Source organism: Cervus canadensis, chromosome 13 (genome assembly GCF_019320065.1).
Source record: "Cervus canadensis isolate Bull #8, Minnesota chromosome 13, ASM1932006v1, whole genome shotgun sequence".
NCBI classification, from domain to species: Eukaryota; Metazoa; Chordata; class Mammalia; order Artiodactyla; family Cervidae; genus Cervus; species Cervus canadensis.
Window position 1 is genome coordinate 34,565,084 of NC_057398.1, and position 19,365 is coordinate 34,584,448.

The window sequence follows — 19,365 nt, forward strand, 5'->3', positions numbered from 1 at the left end:
CTGCAGGAGGGAGGGGCGGCGGTGTGGCTGACAACCTCAGACACCAAGGTCTGGGGGTATAGACATCCGATCAGGGAGGCCCGTCTGTGGGCTTGGCTGATGCTGGTACCACAAGGACCACGTGGCCCTGGCCTTGGCCAACACCTGTCACTCAACAGCTCAGGTGCTGCCGCCCTGCTTCTTCCTGGAAGGAGAGGATCTCAGGACTGTCTACCACCCCACCTCATCTCAGGATGAACTGGCAGGATGAGCTGGCAGCAGGCTCCCCGGAAACACAGGCACTTCCGCCCTGACCCTGAGCAAGTCTGTCCCAGCCCCTGGTCAGTGCTCCAGCCTGACTGCTAACAGAAATCTTCCACTTTCTAAATAACCCTGAAGACAATGCAGATGATCAAGTCGCCAATTCGATTCCCCAGACATTCAGAACCAGGAAGTGCCCGAGCCTGGCTGCTCCAGCGAAGGCCCCCCTCCCACCGGCCCCGCTTACTGGTGGTGAAGCAGTGGCGGCAGGCGTAGCCCTTCAGCTCCTGCTCACTGTCCTCGCTGTCAAAGTCATCCTCACTGGCAGAACTCAGGTCCACTGGGCATGATGGGCACATAAAGGGGTGGGGGAGACACCATCATGCTGGGCCAAGACTGGAGCCCCTATTACCTCTGACCTGCCCCAGGCTCTGGGCCAACAGTCAGAGCGGCCCAGCAGGTTCACAAAGGACCATTCTGAATTTCTCAGGGCCAGTCATCAGAATGAAGAACTCGTGTATGAGGGGTGGTACCCAACAGTCTGCTCTGTCATTCTGGTGGTCTACTGTCACACCTCAATCCTGGAGAAGCTGGCACTGATGCCCACAGACAGTGGATCTGAACAGGATGAGTGCATCCATGATGCCCTTCCTGACATTCTGAGGGGTTTCCTCTCCATCAAGGCTCAGCGCCCTCAAGGCCTACTGTTTCCAATTTGCATAAGCCACGTCTGCGACCCTCAGGCTGAGTGCCCTGGGCGAGGACAGGATCACAAGCCATGAATCTAGTTTTCAAAGGTTAAGAAGATGTGTGGGCTTCACTGTCATATCAGACTGCAGGTCACATGGGACCAAGAGGAGGATCTCACAAAAGTAGGAGGAAGAAGAAAATGTTAAATTGACCGTATTGTGACCACAAGTGCAGTACACTGTCTGCTAAGGGAGATCATCCTCCAAAGTCAAAAACTGCCTCAGGCCAAGGCCAGGACTTACAGATGATATTAAGTTTCAGAAAAATCTATATGCACAAGTAGTTTCTAAAACTCTTAGATCAGGCTTTGCACCACACACACACACACACACACACACACACACACACACACACACACACACACACACACACACACACACACACACACACACACACACACACACACACACGCATGCAGATAAATCACCACCCCTCCGCCCCCGTCCCAACACGAGCTCTGCCAAGGACGGCTTTGAGAGCAGGCCCACCCAGAGCTAGGACATGGCAGCTTGCGGCATGTGCAAAGCCCCCACTTACAGAATTCACTGGACGGGGGTCTGGAGGGCGTGTTGACAGGCGTGGACGCAGTGCGGGTCTTGATCCTCCGGAACACGGCCTGCCTACGGTGCCTGCGGTGGGCCCGGGAGCTGGCTGCTTCTGGGGTTTTCTTCCAGTAGTAATAGAAGGTGATCAGTTCTCCCTGCAGGAGAAGGGTTGGCTGTGAGGCAGACGCACAGCCTTTATCAGGGCTTTGTCACAGCAGCCCTGGAGGCCTGGGCTCACTTGAGACACACCCATGGAGCAGCCTGTGCAATGGGCCAGTGGAGCCTGTCTGCCAGCCCGTCAGAGCATAACTTCTAGACATCAAGAACATTTATTCACTCAACAAGTATCTGCTGGGTGCCTACTATGAGCAGTTCTAAGCACTGGAGGTGCATCAATAAACCATCGACAGAAAGGAGAACCCCTGTCCTCCAGCTGTGTGTTTATGTGTTTATGTACATGTGTGAGTGTGCACAAGTGCACACAAGGAACATCTCTGTGCATACCAAGTCGGTGAATCCACACGGAGCAACATGGAAATGCCCAGCCAGGGAGACCATTCCAGAAACAACTGAAGCAAACAACTGAGGTGGCAGGAACTGGGGCCAGGAGGGAGGTTGGGAAGAACAGAGCCCAAGCCCAGTGCTACGCAGCCCCCAGCCAGGCCCAATGCCCACCCAGGACGAGCCAGCACAGGGTGCTGAGGGCAAAGCCGAGGCCTGGCAAAAAGACTGACAGTGGATGCGGCAGACAGTGGTGCTGGGCAGAGGAGACACCACGTGTCATGAGGTCGGTGTGTAAAGGCCAAAGGAGCTCCTCTTTTCATGCAGGGCCCCGAAGAAACAGAGCCAAGACAGCTTTGAAAACAAAGCCAGCAGAAACGAGTCCCAATGCAACTTTTTAATAAAGGGCACTTGCGGTACTCCCAGACTCAAGGGGTTCAACCATACGTTCACAAGTATACACATGTACATACACACAATATGCACATACCTACACACATGTACAGAATACATGTGCGCGCACACATACTCGTACACACACGTGTGCATACACATATACATACACATGGGGGTTGGGGGCAGCAATGGCATGTTCCACTAACACTGGCTGACCAAAGACCAGTATCTTGGGGGTCTATGCTTTAAGAAAAAGTGTCTCTACTTGGAATTAAAAAATAGTTAAAACAGTGTGCCTAGATCAGAAAGCCTCGATCACACTGATCTTCCCTATTACATCACTACTGTGGAAAGTCAGCACCATATCTTGGGGTGTGTTCCTGAACGTGGGAGGGTCCCCACATCTGAGAGTTGGAGCTACTTGCCCAAGGCCCACTCTGCCTCATGGAAGGCTCTCCGCTTTGTGAATGCAGGAGCCAAAAAGGAAAAGCAAAGACTGTCCACCAGTGACCTGAGATCTAGCTGGAAAGACCAATGCTGAGGAGACTGAAGAGACGAAGCAGTGCAGGTACCCCATGACACATCCGTGACCAATGGATGCCCAGTCACACGCGGTTTCTCTGAAAACACCCCCAGGAGTAAGTAAGCCACTCCCCATCCTCTTTCCAGTTCCACACAGCGGTACCTGAACAACACAGGAAAATGCAGCAATTGCCCTTGGATTTCTTTTTGCCTACTACATGTTAGTCCACAAACACAGCCTCCAATGTCCCCATAGTGAGGGGAGTGTCCTGAGCCTCTGAGGTCCCGACCTGAGATACCTCCTGGCTCCTGCCTCTTACTTCCTACCTTCCTCACTTAGCCAGTCATTTATCTATACTGATCTTTTGCTGTTGGCTGGCTGGAGGGCACAAACTCATAAATCCACTACAATTAAGAGATCTGTGCTGACATAAAAGTGACCTGGTTCCAGTTTTCCTATGAGGAAACAGACCAGAAGCCAAGGCAGGTTACTGTCACCCTTCAAACACTGTCAGAGCTCTAGGTGCCTCGTCAGTTCAGAAGGGCAGCTGGTGCAGTAAATCACAGCCCAGTCCCAGGGCTGGAAAGAAGAATGAGAAACCCAAAGAATTCCTGTTCCTCCCACCTCTACCTTCAGTGAAAGTTGTTTCAGGGGCCCAGGGACAGGTCTGAGACATGAGGGGAAATGGTAAGCTGCAGGAGGCGAAACGAAATAAAAATGGGAGAGAAACCTGGAGGGGAGGCACAATCACCAGGTCTCTGCCACACCTCGGTCTGACCTGTAGGCTGTGAACAAGCCACCCTGACGGTTCTGGGCAGTCCTAGTCTGCAATTCACGGTTACAAGGGATCAGTTCTGTTTCTCAAACATGAACGAGTTTCAAATGGTATTAAGAAATGGTAAAACCTGCAGATTCAAACAGGAGAAGCCAGAGTTCAAGCCCAACATGGGATGCCGGACAGAAAAGACTCAGGAAAAGCCCAGGTTTACAATCTGAACCCTGCACTGGTCCTCCTTGAGTACGTGAGAAAGATCGGGACACACACACCTAACATTAAAATAAGTGTCAACTTACGTCAACCTTAAAAACAAGGAGCCTGGGACAGATGCCACCTTCTGAGTATCAAAGATCAAAATGACCAAGTCTGAAGGACTGCTGTGGTAAAATGAAAGAATATCAATTTCCAAATTCAGGGAAGACAGGGGAGTGACAAGAAATCTCAAAATACCACTGTGGACATGTAAAATGGTCAAATCACTTTGCAGAACTCTTTTGGCAGTTCTTAGAAAGCCGAATGGGCTTCCCTGGTGGCTCAGATGGTAAAGTATCTGCCTCCAGTGCGAGACACAGGGGTTCAATCCCTGGGTCAGGAAGATCCCCTGGAGAAAAGGCATGGCAACTCACTCCAGTACTCTTGCCTGGAGAATCCCATGGACATAGAAGCCTGGCGGGCTAGTCCATGGGGTCACAAAGAGTCGGACACGACTGAGCGACTAATACACAACACACAGAAAGCTGAACATGGACCACATGGCTTAGCAACGATTTCACTCCTAGGTGTTTACCCCAAAGGAATACAAGTATGTGTGCACACAAAGACTTTTACACAAGCACTCATAAACACTTCACTCTTCAAAGCCCCAATCAGCACCTTAATGGGAGAACGGACAAGCATATCCTGGTACACCCTCACGAGAATGCTACTTGGCGGTAAAAAGGTAAAAATAACAGAGCTACAACAAGTGGGCGCACCTCAGACATCATATTGAATGGCAGCAGCCCACACGGAAGGGCCCAGGCAGGATGAGTGGTTGTCTGCTGTCTGGTGCATGAGGCGTGGGCGACTGCCTGTAAAAAGACCTGAGGAAACCTTCTGGGTGATGAAGCTGTCCTACAAATTGACTGTGGTGTTATCACATGGATGTGTACAGTTGTCAAAACTCACTGGACCTGTGCCCTCTGAATGCATTTTTATGATCCATATGGTATACACACCAGTAATACATCAGCAAGTTGACTGGGGGAAAAAAAATTCCAGACCAGGTTTTATTAGCTGCCTCTCATCCACTGTAATGTCTAGGAAGGGATTAAACATTGGAATGGAGCAAATCTAGGAGGATTAGAAGCAGCATACTGGTGACTGCATGGGTGGCTAGGTCTTGAGCACAAACAAAAGAGCATGCCGGGGAAAGCTCTGGTTCTACAAACAGGAGTGAAGCAGCTCGAGGCCTCCCCAGGAAAGAAGTCAATTGAACTTTAATCAAACATGCATAGCGTGTGCTGTGGAGACCCACTGCACATAAATTCAGGGAACAAAAGCTGCTGCAGAAATCAATAGCTTACTGAAACATTAACACAGGCAATCATTGATCAAAAGGCAGCTCCACAAAGGCAGCCTTGCAAATTAGCTCCTGCTTGTGCTTGCAAGCAAACACAGAGGCACAAATGTTGTCGACATGAATAGCCCGTAATGATCATTTTGTCCCCAGTGCTCTCAGCTCGTCTCCCAACAAGGCCTCACAGTCAACACGCCTCTCATCTCGGGGCAGCGGTTTAGTGCCTGGGCAAAGCAGCAGAAGTGGTGAAGTCATCTTCAGGGGTTCCGTCATGGCTGCAGCTCTTGCGGGAGGAGTGTTCATGGCCTGGGTCTGTATTTAGCAGATTCTCTCGCCCTCTCCAACTCCCCTGCCTTTTCTGTTGCTGCAGGGGTGGGGTGGGGGATACCCTACAGGTCAGATGCAGAAAGCCATTGGCAATGAGACATGTGGCCCTAGATTAAGGACTCACTTTCCTCCCTGAGCCAGGTTCCCATATAGCAGGTCTTCTGTGGGGGTTAGAAGACTAGCTGTATTAGGTCTTTCTGACTTTCCACCAAAAGAAAAACCGGGGGCGCGGAGTGCCAGGCACAGAAGAGAAGGGAAGAAACAAGCTGCTCAGGGCAGCACTCTGTCTGGGTGGATCGGGGGCCTGGGGGAGAGAAAGAAACCAAGACACAGAAATGAGTCAGGCAGACAGGCTCAGTCACAGGCATGCCTATAACCAAGGCTTGGCCACTGGGAATCACGGCTCCACTTCTGTGCTCTCCCCACACACTATCCACTCCCCACCCCTCTGGACAAAAAACCATCAGGGCAGGCTCCCCTCCCTGCATTGCCCTGGGCAACCAGCTGAAGTGCAGGGCTGGGGTGGCTCAGTGGCCTCTGTCCGAACACCTCTCACAAGGAGCTTCTCGGATGTGAACCCACTTCAGGAAAGCTCTGCTTTACCCGAGGTGGGGTGGGTGGCGGGGAGACGATAAGCCAGGAGACTTGTTCCAGGGCCTGAATGGACACCACTGGATGTGGGCCACGGGCTGGAGTGGGAGCTGACAATCCTGCTGCTGGAAACCACCTTACCAGGTCAATTTACCTACAGGCGGTTGGTAAGCTGAAACACTGCCCGTGAACCCAGCTGCTGCTTCCTTTCCCTCATTCAGCCATCGTACTGCTAAGCCAGGAGAGGAGAGCCTGTAACCTGTCCTGTACAATAAAAGGATAATCTCTTTTCTAAAGTAAGATGAGCTACGTGTGTTCTCTGTTACGGGACCTTGGGGAAGCAGAAGTACAGACAGAATCCTTAAGAGGAAGGTGCTACAGGCACTGCCAGTATCAAAGGTTCCTTCTCAGGGGCCTGTTTGTCTCTAAGACCGTCGAGGAGCACACTCCCCAGCCCCAGGGTCTCTTCCCCCCTCAGCCCGGCACTAAGTCCTCAGACACAGGCCCTCTGGGAGGCTGGTGCGCAGGCTGAAAAAGGCAGTCAGCTATTTTTCACCCCATTACTGAAGCTTAAGGGCACACCCAAGATTGAGTCCAATTTGTTGTGATTATAACAAAATTATTACTGCTACATCCATCCACACAAGTGGATCAACTTGGGATCAACACCCCAAGGTGGTGGGAGAAGAGGTCCAGGGACCCTGGCTCAGAGTCCAGGGTTGACATCTACAATTAGGTTCTCTCTTTACAAGCCCAAGGAAGGCCTCAGTCTTTTATAAATAACCCTGGACATGCAGCACACCCTGCGCTCAGCTCAGGGTACAGACAGTGTTCCTTTCTCTCCCACAACATGGTTCCGTGAACCAGCAGAAACAATGCTGACCACTGGTCTTCTGTTAAGCTGTGTGAAGGAGGGCCTTGGAAAAGCAGTGTCCTCCTTTCTGTACGTGCAGGGAGGGGCAGGGCAGGTGCAGGAGACAAGAAGTAACCCAGGTCCCTGCACACTACGGAGAACCCAGCACCAGCCCCAGAAGGTTCCCAGTAGAGCCACCCACAAATGCCCTTCTGCTGTGAGTGGAAAGGAATTTCCTCTTTACCGAAGTTTTAACACTGCCTACACTAAGAAGTGAGGGGAGCAGAAGAGATAGGGGTGGGGAGGCAGGCCTGGAAGCTGCTCTTGAGAAGGGCATTAAAATACAGCCTCTTTCTGAGGCCATTTTACAGGCCCTCCAGGCCCACAGTCAGCATGCTGGGACAGGGGCCACTAAATGGCAAGTGACCTTCACGTGCCACTGACACACCCCACTGCAGGGGTCAGAAAGTGAACATTTAGAAAAAGTTCTCTTCTTTCTCTAAGACCTATTAGCGACTGTTCAGATGCTAAATATTTTAACTTGAGTACACAGAGAGCGCAGTTAAGTGATCACCACAGAAGGCCTCAAGTCAACATGCCAACGGACAGTGAGAAGCAGAGCAGCCGTTTCTTTGCTAAAACTTCTGTTTAGAGAATGCCCTTCAGTCAAGGACTAGCTCCTTCTTTGGTGGTCCAGGTAAAAAGGGTGAAGAAACTTACCACTTACTTTCTGCACAGAACAGAGATATAAAGCTTAAAAGCAAAAAAAAAAAAAGGTGTGTTTCTGCAAAGAGAAGGTGCAGGAAGCAGTGAGTGGTGATGAAACAAGGCCCCAACCCGGGCGGGGGCGGCAGGAGGAAAAGGAGATGCACACAGCACGGAGCCTCGAAGCATCTATGCTTCGGTCCCCGGGAAGAGACAGGGAGGCCCCTGGAGCTGGGGCCAGGGAGCCTGCCTGGGATGTCCCCTGGGAAGAGCTGCTCTAACCCCTTTGATTTCCACAGCCACCTCTGCCTGTGCATTACAGCTGCACTGTTTCTTGGCAAAAATGACTGACTGATTCAAGGGTAGTGAAACCAGTCAGTAAAACTTCCTGGCACAGACTCCCACACAGGTCACTCTTCTCTTGCTCCCTGAAGACTCCAGGACTGGACCTGACGACAGAAGGGCTGAGGTGAGAGCCAGGCACGGGGTAGGACTATCCACTGAGTGCAGTGGGTAGCTGCTTTCAGCGATCTGTCTCCAGCAGGCAACTGCTTGTCTTCCAGCAATGAGTCTGGTAATTAAAGCAATGCTCTCCTGGTTCCTTCTTTTGTTAACCAACCAGATCACCTCATCCCTGAAGGAGCCCGGACACTGTCAGCCTGCTCTCCTGCTGACGGGTATTTCCGCCTCTGTGGTCTCGGGGTACATTCAGGAGGAAGATGACAGGCTCGAAGGTGCAGCAGAACCACAGCCACCTGACCGCGTGGCCACACCGAGGAAGACCCGCGCCCAGGGGCAGGCTCCTGGCCCTCCATACCCCCTCCTGCTATCCAAGGTGCAGCTCCTCTCCTGGAGACAAAGGGAAGGGAGGAAAGGGAAGACTCTGGAAGTCTCTGAAGGTCTCCTAGGTTTAGCTGGTTATAATGATGAGGCCACGCAAAGACACTCGGAGACACTCCTGAACCAGGCACTCTCGCTGCCCTTTTCGTAAATCCCAACTGTGCAGGGTAAAGGGGAGGAAAAATCTTTTTTTCTTTCTTTTTAAAACAATTACCACCGCTACATGTTGAACACTGTGAAGGAAAGGGGACAAGCCAAGGTTTTTTTTAAACTCAAAACCATGAGATTTCCTAAGCTTTATGCTGCTTCAGTTGCTGATGTGGCCACCTGTGCTCCCACCTCTGGTCCCACACCTTCCCTCGGATGTTCAGATCTGAGGTCCCAGGCTGGCCTGTCCCCTCCCACACAGAGACCAGGCCAGTCCTCTCATCTTGTCAACTTCCGCCTCCAAATCACCGAAGGCGCCTCAAGGCCTGCAGGGAAATGCCTGGCTGCTTCGCCGCCTCCCCCAGGCATTCCCTCTGTCCCCAGAAGACAGCGCGCTCTCTCTGGCTCACACCAAACAGGGCGGCCAGCACGTTCCTCAGTGCTCTCCTTCCGCCGGCAGGACGCAGCCCCGCGAACCCTCACTGCTCTGTTTTCTTGACGTCTACCCGAGCCCTCCTCACCACTCAGGGCTCCGGCCGCCACAGACGTCGTCCCACTCCTCTGTCCTGTACACACGGGCTCTCCCTTGGGCTGGAGCCACAAACGAGCCTGTCCAGCGGTTAGTCTACGCCCACCCCATCTGCAGGCCCACCCTAGAGTCTGGGGCACCACCTCAAACATAATGAGCGTTCAAAAAACAGCTGATGGAATGAGTATTTTCTGAGAACTAAAATTTACCTGAAGTGAACACTAAAAGCATAAAACTTTAGAGAAATGGAAGCAACACTGCCAGCTTTTGAGAAATGGACGCAAGATTGCTAACATTTTATTTTGCCAGGTAAGGTCATTAAAAATAACTACCTGATCTCAACATTATTTCACAAAAGAAATGACATTTTATCTTTTCTAAAAAGTGTAATAAGATAGACAATCTCTAGAGTTCCTTAATTTGATATCTAGTGTTAACATGAACTGACTACAGTGTCCTTGTTTTTCATTTCCCACGGTCCGATGAAGACAGAATCCTTGCACCTGCACAGATGCTTGCAATTGACTGCTCTCGGGTGGGCATCACGGCTGGTGCGAGGGCGGGCTTAGGAACCCAGTGCCCCCACTTCCTCACCAGTGGCTTTATCCACAGACCAACTCATCACCCTTTTACTGGGCTGTTGTCGAATCAACAATAACGATGGCTAGGCACTATAAACATGCACTTTCCATACCTTCGTATGTTTAGTCGTCATAGTACCCTAACACTGTCATTATCCCTGCTTTATAAATAAGATGACAAGCCACAAGGAAACTGGTCACAGCTTCAGTCGGCAGCCCTGGGGGTCTCACTCGAGTCTTATGCTCTTAATCACTCTGCTATGAACTAAGGGGAAATAATCTTTGTTTGAAGTCTGAGGCTTGAATTTGGGTTATCTTTCTTATCTAAAGAGTTCAGTTCAATAGTATCTTAAACCTACTAACTGGACCCTGGGTAGTGGTGGCTAAAGAGCACTGTGCATCCCTGAGCACAACGGGCAGCCAGCCTTCCTACCCCGGCACCCATGAATTATAGTACCGTACCCACCTGAAGCGATTCTTGGGGGACCAAGATCAGAGACACACATGGCAGGCACGTGTGCACAAGCCCAGAGAAGTATTGCCTTCCCACACATTTCAAGAACAGACTCCACTTCTTCGAAGTCTTGTCCCTGGACCCTCGATGGAGGCCATGGGCATGAGCACCCTTCCAGACCTGCTCACCACACCTGGGCCACCCAGTGGCTCCTGCTCAGAAGCCCTTGGCCACTTCAAGCTCTAGGCTACAAATGTCATGGACATGTGCCAAGCAAGGGGTCATCGCATGCCACTTCATCCTCAAGTCCTTCCTGGACTCTTCCTCTAGGAGGAAGTCTGAGTTTAGATCAGGTTGGGGCCCTTCTGCGCACATAACAAAACCTCTCTCAAAATGAGCTTCGGCTAAAGTGTCTAAGTAAAGGAGTGAACCAGCTCCAGCTAGAAGCATCTAAGTAAAGCAGTGACGACCTCCAATGGCGCTCAAAACCACGGATGTGACTCACGGCTCCTGGATGGACCCCCTGAACCTCCACACTGTGGCTGCTCCTCTCCAAGCAGCTCCATTAGAAAAATCTATCTATTAGGCTTCCCTGGTGGCTCAGTGGTAAAGAATCTTCCTGCCAGAGCAGGGGACATGAGTTTGATCCCTTGTCCAAGAAGATCTCACACGCCATGGGACAAACATGCCCATAAGTCGCAACTACTGAAGCCTGAGTGCCCTAGAGCCTGTGCTTGCAACAAGAGAAGCAGAGAGTAGCCCCTGCTAGCCGTAAAGAGCCCTGAAGCAGCAACGAAGACCCAACACAGCCAAAAATTACATACATAAATTTTTAATGTATCTATTTACATAAATAATTTTTAATGTATTCATTTATTTGGCTGCACCCTGTCTTAGTTGAGGCATGTGGGATATAGTTCCCCAACCAGAGATAGAACCCAGGCCCCCGGCACTGGGAGCATGGAGTCTTAGCCACTAGACCACCAGGAAGTCCCAAATAAGTAATTTTTTAATGTAGTTATTATTTTTTTTAAGCTATCTATCAACTGAGCACCAGGCAGAAGGTACTGCCACTTAACAAAAAACAGTTAACAAAAAATAACAGATCTGGAAATAACTGATTTGAAGACACAGATCAAGACCATCACCAATTGGGTCTAAACTCCAGACTGAACTGAAGGGCTCCCAGCCGTGTGTGGGGCCCACACCAGTCCCTGGCACAGAAGCCAGGCAGTCCTAACGCAGCCACGTGATGGGCTTTCACTTAACAGAGACCCCCACCAAACTGCCCATCTGAGGGGGGGAACACTTTATTTTTGGCTTTACTGTTTGTTAACATTTTAAATATAATAATGTCAACACCAGGAATCTTGTTTTCTCTGTAAAACCTCAAGAATTCATTCACTGAAATCAGTTTTCTTTCCCACAAGCTGAATACTTCATTATTTCCTGAATTTATTTTATTGGAGTTCAGCAACAGGGCAAGTGGGATTTCACTGCCGTTGGTTCTATCACTGCATCACCCTTCTTAATGTTTTCTAGTTCCTGTAACAAAACCACAATTCTGCCAGCAAAGGGAGAGAGAGAAGAGTGAGGGGGAAAAAAAGAAAGCCATAAAACTGTTAAAACCGCCATTCTCCATCTCGTAAACATTTTTCTATTTACTGGCCTTTCATTGTGTGTGCAATCTTATTATCCCTGCACAGTATCAAAGTGACACGCGTCAGGGTCACCCTATAAAATATACGTTGGCAACATAACGTTCAATGACGGGAACAGGACAAAAGATGAGGGATGGGGGAGAGTGGCAGCAGCAGGACATTTTAAAGGGATCATCAGTTATAGCAGTGCATTTCCCGAGGTGATAATTGAATACCAGGGGCCGGAGGGAAACCCATTTTTGAGTTCAGAAAGGATAGTTAAGAGAAAAATGTTTTTGTATTGGAAGCATGTAATGACTGCCAGGAAATGAGAACAGCTACTTCAACAACACTGCCTCTTGTATTTTACAGTTTTTATGGATGCGTGGCAAGTTATCAAGTTCAATCCATTTCTGCAAGTTGAATTTTGCAATAAAGGGCAGACTTCCTCATTGCAAAGAAAGGAGGGAAAGGGGTATTTAATTTTGTCATTGTATCACATTTGTTTAATAAAAGGAACGGGGCAAAGATGACTCTTCAAAGCACAAAAACACAATTACAGTACTGCATCCCTCTTCTCAGAGGTGAAATGTGTCATGTCTTTCACCTGAATTTTCGAGGATCTTGGAAAAATCCAGACAGGCTTGCAAACCACACCTGTGCTTCTCTGTGCTCCTGGCTCTCAAAAGCAGCCAGCAGTGGCTTCCTGGCAGCTTTCAGCATAGAAGATCTCCAAAAAGGAGGTCAAGGAACAGTGACTCCCCACATGCAAGTTGTTCAGGCTGGGAAGTGCGCCCCCAGTTCCTGTGCCCAAGTCCTTCATGGAGATCTCCCAGGGAAGGAGGCGGGGAACCTCCAACCCCTTATCCGTGAGAGAAGCTGACAATCAATCACCAGCAGGGGAGGTGGGAGACCCCAGATTTTGCTTGCAGGGGATGAACAGGTACCAAAGAGGGGAAAGTGGTGCAGTCACCGGCCTCTGAGGCCCCTGTCAGTGAGGCCAGGGGTTTCCTCCCGGCTGCTTCACTGTGACCCAGGACAACTAGCCCAAGTCTGGAACACCTGATGGATACTTGAGGTGCAAGACACCGAGCTCACCTGGGCGGGCGTGGTAGAGAGGGAGGGGACCACAGGATGGACAGACAGCTGTCCACAGAGCATCAAGGAAGCCCCCACAGTAAACAGCCTGTGCCACTCCACAAGGCTGCCAGCAGATAAGCGAGAGGTCACACGGTCTGCGCTCCCAGGTTAAGCGAAGGTGCCAGGCACCGTGACCACAGCTGCTCTGGGGCCGGCGGTCTCTGAGCATCATGCTGGTGACTCACGTGAACCCACTCACTGAGATTCAGAACACACGTGTGATGTGACCCCAGGACTTTGGGCTGCAGTTTATGAAAACAACTTGTGGATTTCTCATCACAGTTCATGGTGAGGGCTCCGAAGGCTCTCTCCCCCAGTTCTTATCTAGGTCTCCTGGTCTGGGGGTGCTGGTTCCCACAAGAGGCTGGGGAGTGCATGGGTGCTATGGTTATGCAGCCTGCGAGGGTGCATGGATGGGTCCTCTTGCGGGGGGGGGGGGGGGGCGACTCCTTTGGCTCAGCTGCTTGGGGAAGCTGTTTTCCTGGCAGCGTCTCCCACCCTAAAGGGAACCTGGCAAGATCATGCTGCCACTATGGGGCTGACTACCCAGAGGAGAGTGGGGGTATCCCTGGTGATCTCACACACCTCTTCAACAAGCTGGATGGAGCCAGGTCTCTAAAACAAGCTATGTGGTAGGGAAGACTACCCAGGGCTGACCAGGATCCTTTCCCTCTTGTGTAGTGTGATGCAGACTTACACAGCTCTTGTTCTGGGGACAAATCACCAGTGTCACCATCCTGGGTGGCTGCAGTCACCCCACTCTAGCTTCCCCCTCTCCCTCAGACTGATGTGGGTGTGGCAAAGTGCTCCCGGGGGACATCTGAACCTGAACCCCTAACTTTATGTTGAGATTGGCCTGGGACATGTACATGTCCTCTGTCCACACTTGGGAAATCATCTTTCCTTCATGCCCCACCTGTTGGTAAAAGGTCACTCTTGTGCACTGGCCTGGACTTTCCCACAAAGGGGGACACTGACAGATGAGCTCTGCATTCCTACTACCCAAAACCCAAGTCCCAGAAATGACCCTAAAAAGTCAACAAACATCAATTCAAGCACTTTAAAACCATAAGCATTTCCAGTTGCAGAAAGTCTCAGAAAAGGCCTTTATCCAGTTCTGCTTCACTTCCCAAAAGAGGTTAAAACCCTTTGCAGTGAAGAAGAAGAAAGGCAGGCATTTCTCTGTGAGGTGACTTCAGACCTGAGCCCACGACCACAGGGCTTTCTGCTGAGAAAGCTGTAGAGTCGCGGCAGAGCAGGGTTTCCAAAGACATGTCCCTTGGGCCCTGGTCTCTATTTTAAAAACAGAGAAAAATATAGCATCCCACTCACTGAATTTTGACATTAAGAAGAGTCGATGCATACAGAGTATTTAGCACAGTGCTTGGCCTACTGTAAAAGACACACAAATGTTTGTTAGGACACTAGAGTCGGGTGGCGGTGGCTACAAATGTCTGTTCTTTTGCCTGAGTGGAAAATTACTGTATCACAGTCACAAATGAAACACAAAGTCCTAAGTAAGAGAAAGCAAACAAACTCAGTATTTTTAGAAACAGCAAAAGTATTAAATATTTTTTAAAATTCCAATTCAAATTCTTTTAAAAAAGCAGAACTGAGTTGAACTGGATGGAGAGAAGAGTGCAACTGTACTCATAAAGCCACAGAGATCTGTATGGTTCAAGTGCATGCACTGGCCTAAGAGATGAACTTGCTGTGTTTGTGGGGCTGACCATGCCCATCCCTTTGAGCCACAGGCACTCAGTCAAGCCCTGGTGATGCCAGTAACCTCACCAGTATGACAAACGAGACCCACATATCCCAGGTCAACACCTTCTGCCACAGAGAACCACTTCTCACCTGCACCCATTAACCAATGATCAGTACAAACCAAAACAGTACAGTGAGCCAGAATCCAGCCTCTGGGGACTAGTAAGGCAACACAGGCTGTAGCAGCTGGGATCACGAGTGCTGTACCAAGTTCTTCCCAGTCCTCCACGACTAGTTATGTGTCCTTGGGAAGGCTAGTTAACCTCATCTGTAAAACAGGGGTGGTTCAACAGTAGCTCCCTCCTTTATGAAGTTGTGGTTAGGCCTGAAATGCTAAGAGGTGTTTGGCACATACACTCAATAAATGACACCTATAATGTTTATTCTCTTTCCATTTGGGAAAAGGACTAGAAACTTCAAACTAAGTTCAACTCAAAGGGCTGGTTTAATTAACTGAATTAAAACAAAAACAAAAAAAGAACCACAATCTTCCAAAGAATGTTTCTGTAACTGACTTCTTTCATCTGTCACGTTCCCCCCAAAACTACAGGCACGTTATATTGTCAAAGAATAAGGGACTGTTGAGTTCAGTCGCTCAGTCGCGTCCGACTCTTTGCGACCCCATGAATTGCAGCACACCAGGCCTCCCTGTCCATCACCAACTCCTGGAGCTTACTCAAACTCATGTCCATCGAGCTGGTGATGCCATCCAGCCATCTCATCCTCTGTCACCCCCTTCTCCTCCTGCCCCCAATCCCTCCCAGCATCAGGGTCTTTTCCAATGAGTTAACTCTTTGCATGAGGTAGCCAAAGTACTGGGGTTTCAGCTTCAGCATCAGTCCTTCCAATGAACACCCAGGACTGATCTCCTTTAGGATGGACTGGTTGGATCTCCTTGCAGTCCAAGGGACTCTCAAGAGTTTTCTCCAACACCACAGTTCAAAAGCATCAATTCTTCGGCGCTCAGCTTTCTTCACAGTCCAACTCTTGCATCCATACATGACCACTGGAAAAACTATAGCCTTGACCAGACAGACCTTTGTTGGCAAAGTAATGTCTCTGCTTTTTAATATGCTGTCCAGGTTGGTCATAACTTTCCTTCCTAGGAGTAAGCATCTTTTAATTTCATGGCTGCAATCACCATCTGCAGTGATTCTGGAGCCCCAAAAAATAAAGTCTGACACTGTTTCCACTGTTTCCCCATCTATTTCCCATGAAGTGATGGGACCAGATGCCATGATCTTAGTTTTCTGAATGTTGAGCTTTAAGCCAACTTTTTCACTCTCCTCTTTCAGTTTCATCAAGAGGCTTTTTAGTTCCTCTTCACTTTCTGCCGTAAGGGTGGTGTCATTTGCATATCTGAGGTTATTGATATTTCTCCCATCAATCTTCATTCCAGCTTGTGCTTCTTCCAGCCCAGCGTTTCTCATGATGTACTCTGCATATAAGTTAAACAAGCAGGGTGACAATATACAGCCTTGACGTACTCCTTTTCTTATTTGGAACCAGTCTGTTGGTCCATGTCCAGTTCTAACTGTTGCTTCCTGACCTGCATACAGGTTTCTCAAGAGGTGTGTCAGGTGGTCTGGTATTCCCATCTCTTTCAGAATTTTCCACAGTTTATTGTGATCCACACAGTCAAGGGCTTTGGCATAGTCAATAAAGCAGAAATAGATGTTTTCCTGGAACTCTCCTGCTTTTTCGATGATCCAATGGATGTTGGCAATTTGATCTCTGGTTCCTCTGCCTTTTCTAAAACCAGCTTGAACATCTGGAAGCTCACGGTTCACGTATTGCTGAAGCCTGGCTTGAAGAATTTTCAGCATTACTTTACTAGCATGTGAGATGAGTGCAATTGTGTATTAGTTTGAGCATTCTTTGGGACTGGAATGAAAACTGACCTTTTCCAGGCCCGTGGCCACTGCTGAGTTTTCCAAATTTGCTGACATACTGAGCGCAGCACTTTCACAGCATCATCTTTCAGGATTTGAAATAGCTCAACTGGAATTCCATCACATTCACTAGCTTTGTTCGTAGTGATGCTTTCTAAGGCCCACCTGACTTCACATTCCAGGATGTCTGGCTCTAGGTGGGTGATCACACCATCGTGATTATCTGGGTCGTGAAGATCTTTTTTGTACAGTTCTTCTGTGTAGTCTTTCCACCTCTTCTTAATATCTTCTGCTTCTGTTCAGGTCCATACCATTTCTGTCCTTTATTGAACCCATCTTTGCATGAAATGTTCCCTTGGTATCTCTAATTTTCTTGATGAGATTTCTAGCCTTTCCCATTCTATTGTTTTCCTCTATTTCTTTGCATTGATCGCTGAGGAATGCTTTCTTACCTCTCCTTGCTATTCTTTGGAACTCTGCATTCAAATGGGAATATCTTTCCTTTTCTTCTTTGCTTTTCGCTTCTCTTTTCACAACTATTTGTAAGGTCCCCTCAGACAACCATTTTGCCTTTTTGCATTTCTTTTCCATGGGAATGGTCTTGATCCCTGTCTCCTGTACAATGTCAGGAACCTCCGTCCATAGTTCATCAGGCACTCTGTCTATCAGATCTAGTCCCTTAAATCTATTTCTCACTTCCACTGTATAGTCATAAGGGATTTGATTTAGGTCATACCTGAATGGTCTAGTGGTTTTCCCTACTTTCTTCAATTTAAGTCTGAATTTGGCAATAAGGAGTTCATGATCTGAGCCACAGTCAGCTCCCGGTCTTGCTTTTGCTGACTGTATAGAGCTTCTCCATCTTTGGCTGCAAAGAATATAATCAATCTGATTTCAGTGTTGACCATCCGGTGATGTCCATGTGTAGAGTCTTCTTTTGTGTTGTTGGAAGAGAGTGTTTGCTATGACCAGTGTGTTCTCTTGGCAAAACTCGATTAGCCTTTGCACTGCTTCATTCCGTACTCCAAGGCCAAATTTGCCTGTTACTCCAGGTGTTTCTTGACTTCCTACTTTTGCATTCCAGTCCCCTATAATGAAAAGGACATCTTTTCTGGTTGTTAGTTCTAAAAGGTCTTGTAGGTCTTCATAGAACCGTTCAACTTCAGCTTCTTCAGCATTACTGGTTGGGACATAGGCTTGGATTACCGTGATACTGAATGGTTTGCCTTGGAAATGAACAGAGATCATTCTGTCATTCTTGAGATTGCATCCAAGTACTGCATTCCAGACTCTTTTGTTGACCATGATGGCTACTCCATTTCTTCTAAGGGATTCCTGCCCCCAGGAGTAGATATAATGGTCATCTGAGTTAAATTCACCCATTCCAGTCCATTTTAGTTCGCTGATTCCTAGAATGTCGACGTTCACTCTTGCCATCTCCTGTTTGACCACTTCCAATTTGCCTTGATTCATGGACCTAACATTCCAGGTTCCTATGCAAAATTGCTCTTTACAACATCGGACCTTGCTTCTATCACCAGTCACATCCACAACTGGGTATTGTTTTTGCTTTGGCTCCATCCCTTCATTCTTTCTGGAGTTATTTCTCCACTGATCTTCAGTAGCATACTGGGCACCTACCGACCTGGGGAGTTCCTCTTTCAGTATCCTATCATTTTGCCTTTTCATAGGAGCTACCCCACGTCCAAGGAGCGGCGGCTGTGCAGGCGCAGGAGGGCCAAGAGGAGCTACTCCACGTTCAAGGTCAGGAGGGTTAGCCGTGAGGAGATACCCCTGTCCAAGGTAAGGAGCAGCGACTGCGCTTTGCTGGAGCAGCCGTGAAGAGATACCCCACGTCCGAGGTAAGAAAAACCCAAGTAAGACAGTAGGTGTTGCGAGAGGGCAAAGGGCAGACACACTGAAACCATAATCACAGAAAACTAGCCAATCTGATCACACGGACCACAGCCTTGTCTAACTCAATGAAACAGCCATGCCGTGTGGGGCCACCCAAGATGGACGGGTCAGGGTGGAAAGGTCTGACAGAATGTGGTCCACTGGAGAAGGGAATGGCAAACCACTTCGGTATTCTTGCCTTGAGAACCCGATGAACAGTATGAAAAGGGACTGTTAGGTGTAGTAAATGATAATGGGGTTTGGGGCAAGCTCATGGTACAAAAGACAGCACAGGTCAAAGGTGAGCATTCTCCCCAAACTTTCCAAATAGAATCATCAGAACATACAGTCACTTAAAAGCCCCCCTGAGGCAACTTAGAAAGCCTTGTATCTGCTCAACCCCAGCTTCTAGTCTTAGACAATCATCAGGAGAATGAGAACGTGTGGCATCTCCACACAGTTCAGCAGGAATGAGCTAAGAGAATGGGCCTGCTAATCTGCAGGTTTATCAGCTGTCCCCACACTTCAGTGTAGAATTACCTTTGACCGACAGGATGGGAAAGTCCAGTTTGGAGGACTTGGAACATCCCATTATTTAACTCCATGACATTATAACTCCACTCTTAAAAGCGCCAAAAAACATTAACTACAATGAACTTCGTTAGTGAACTTTAAGAATAGTCTCTTATGAAAATGTGGAATATAACTGTCA

At 48.9% G+C, this 19,365-nt stretch overlaps 1 protein-coding gene across 6 annotated transcripts in view; it reads right to left on the minus strand.

Annotated features, from left to right (window-relative positions):
- The window catches only part of RERE (arginine-glutamic acid dipeptide repeats), a 435,792-nt gene that overhangs the window by 9,690 nt on the left and 406,737 nt on the right, over nucleotides 1-19,365 (minus strand). For all 6 annotated transcript variants that reach the window (XM_043486137.1, XM_043486136.1, XM_043486133.1 and 3 more), the window contains 2 exons: nucleotides 1,528-1,690; nucleotides 488-580 (listed from right to left, as the gene is read on the minus strand). In XM_043486137.1, coding sequence (XP_043342072.1) covers nucleotides 488-580; nucleotides 1,528-1,690 — 256 coding nt within the window. The remainder of the gene's footprint in view (nucleotides 1-487; nucleotides 581-1,527; nucleotides 1,691-19,365) is intronic.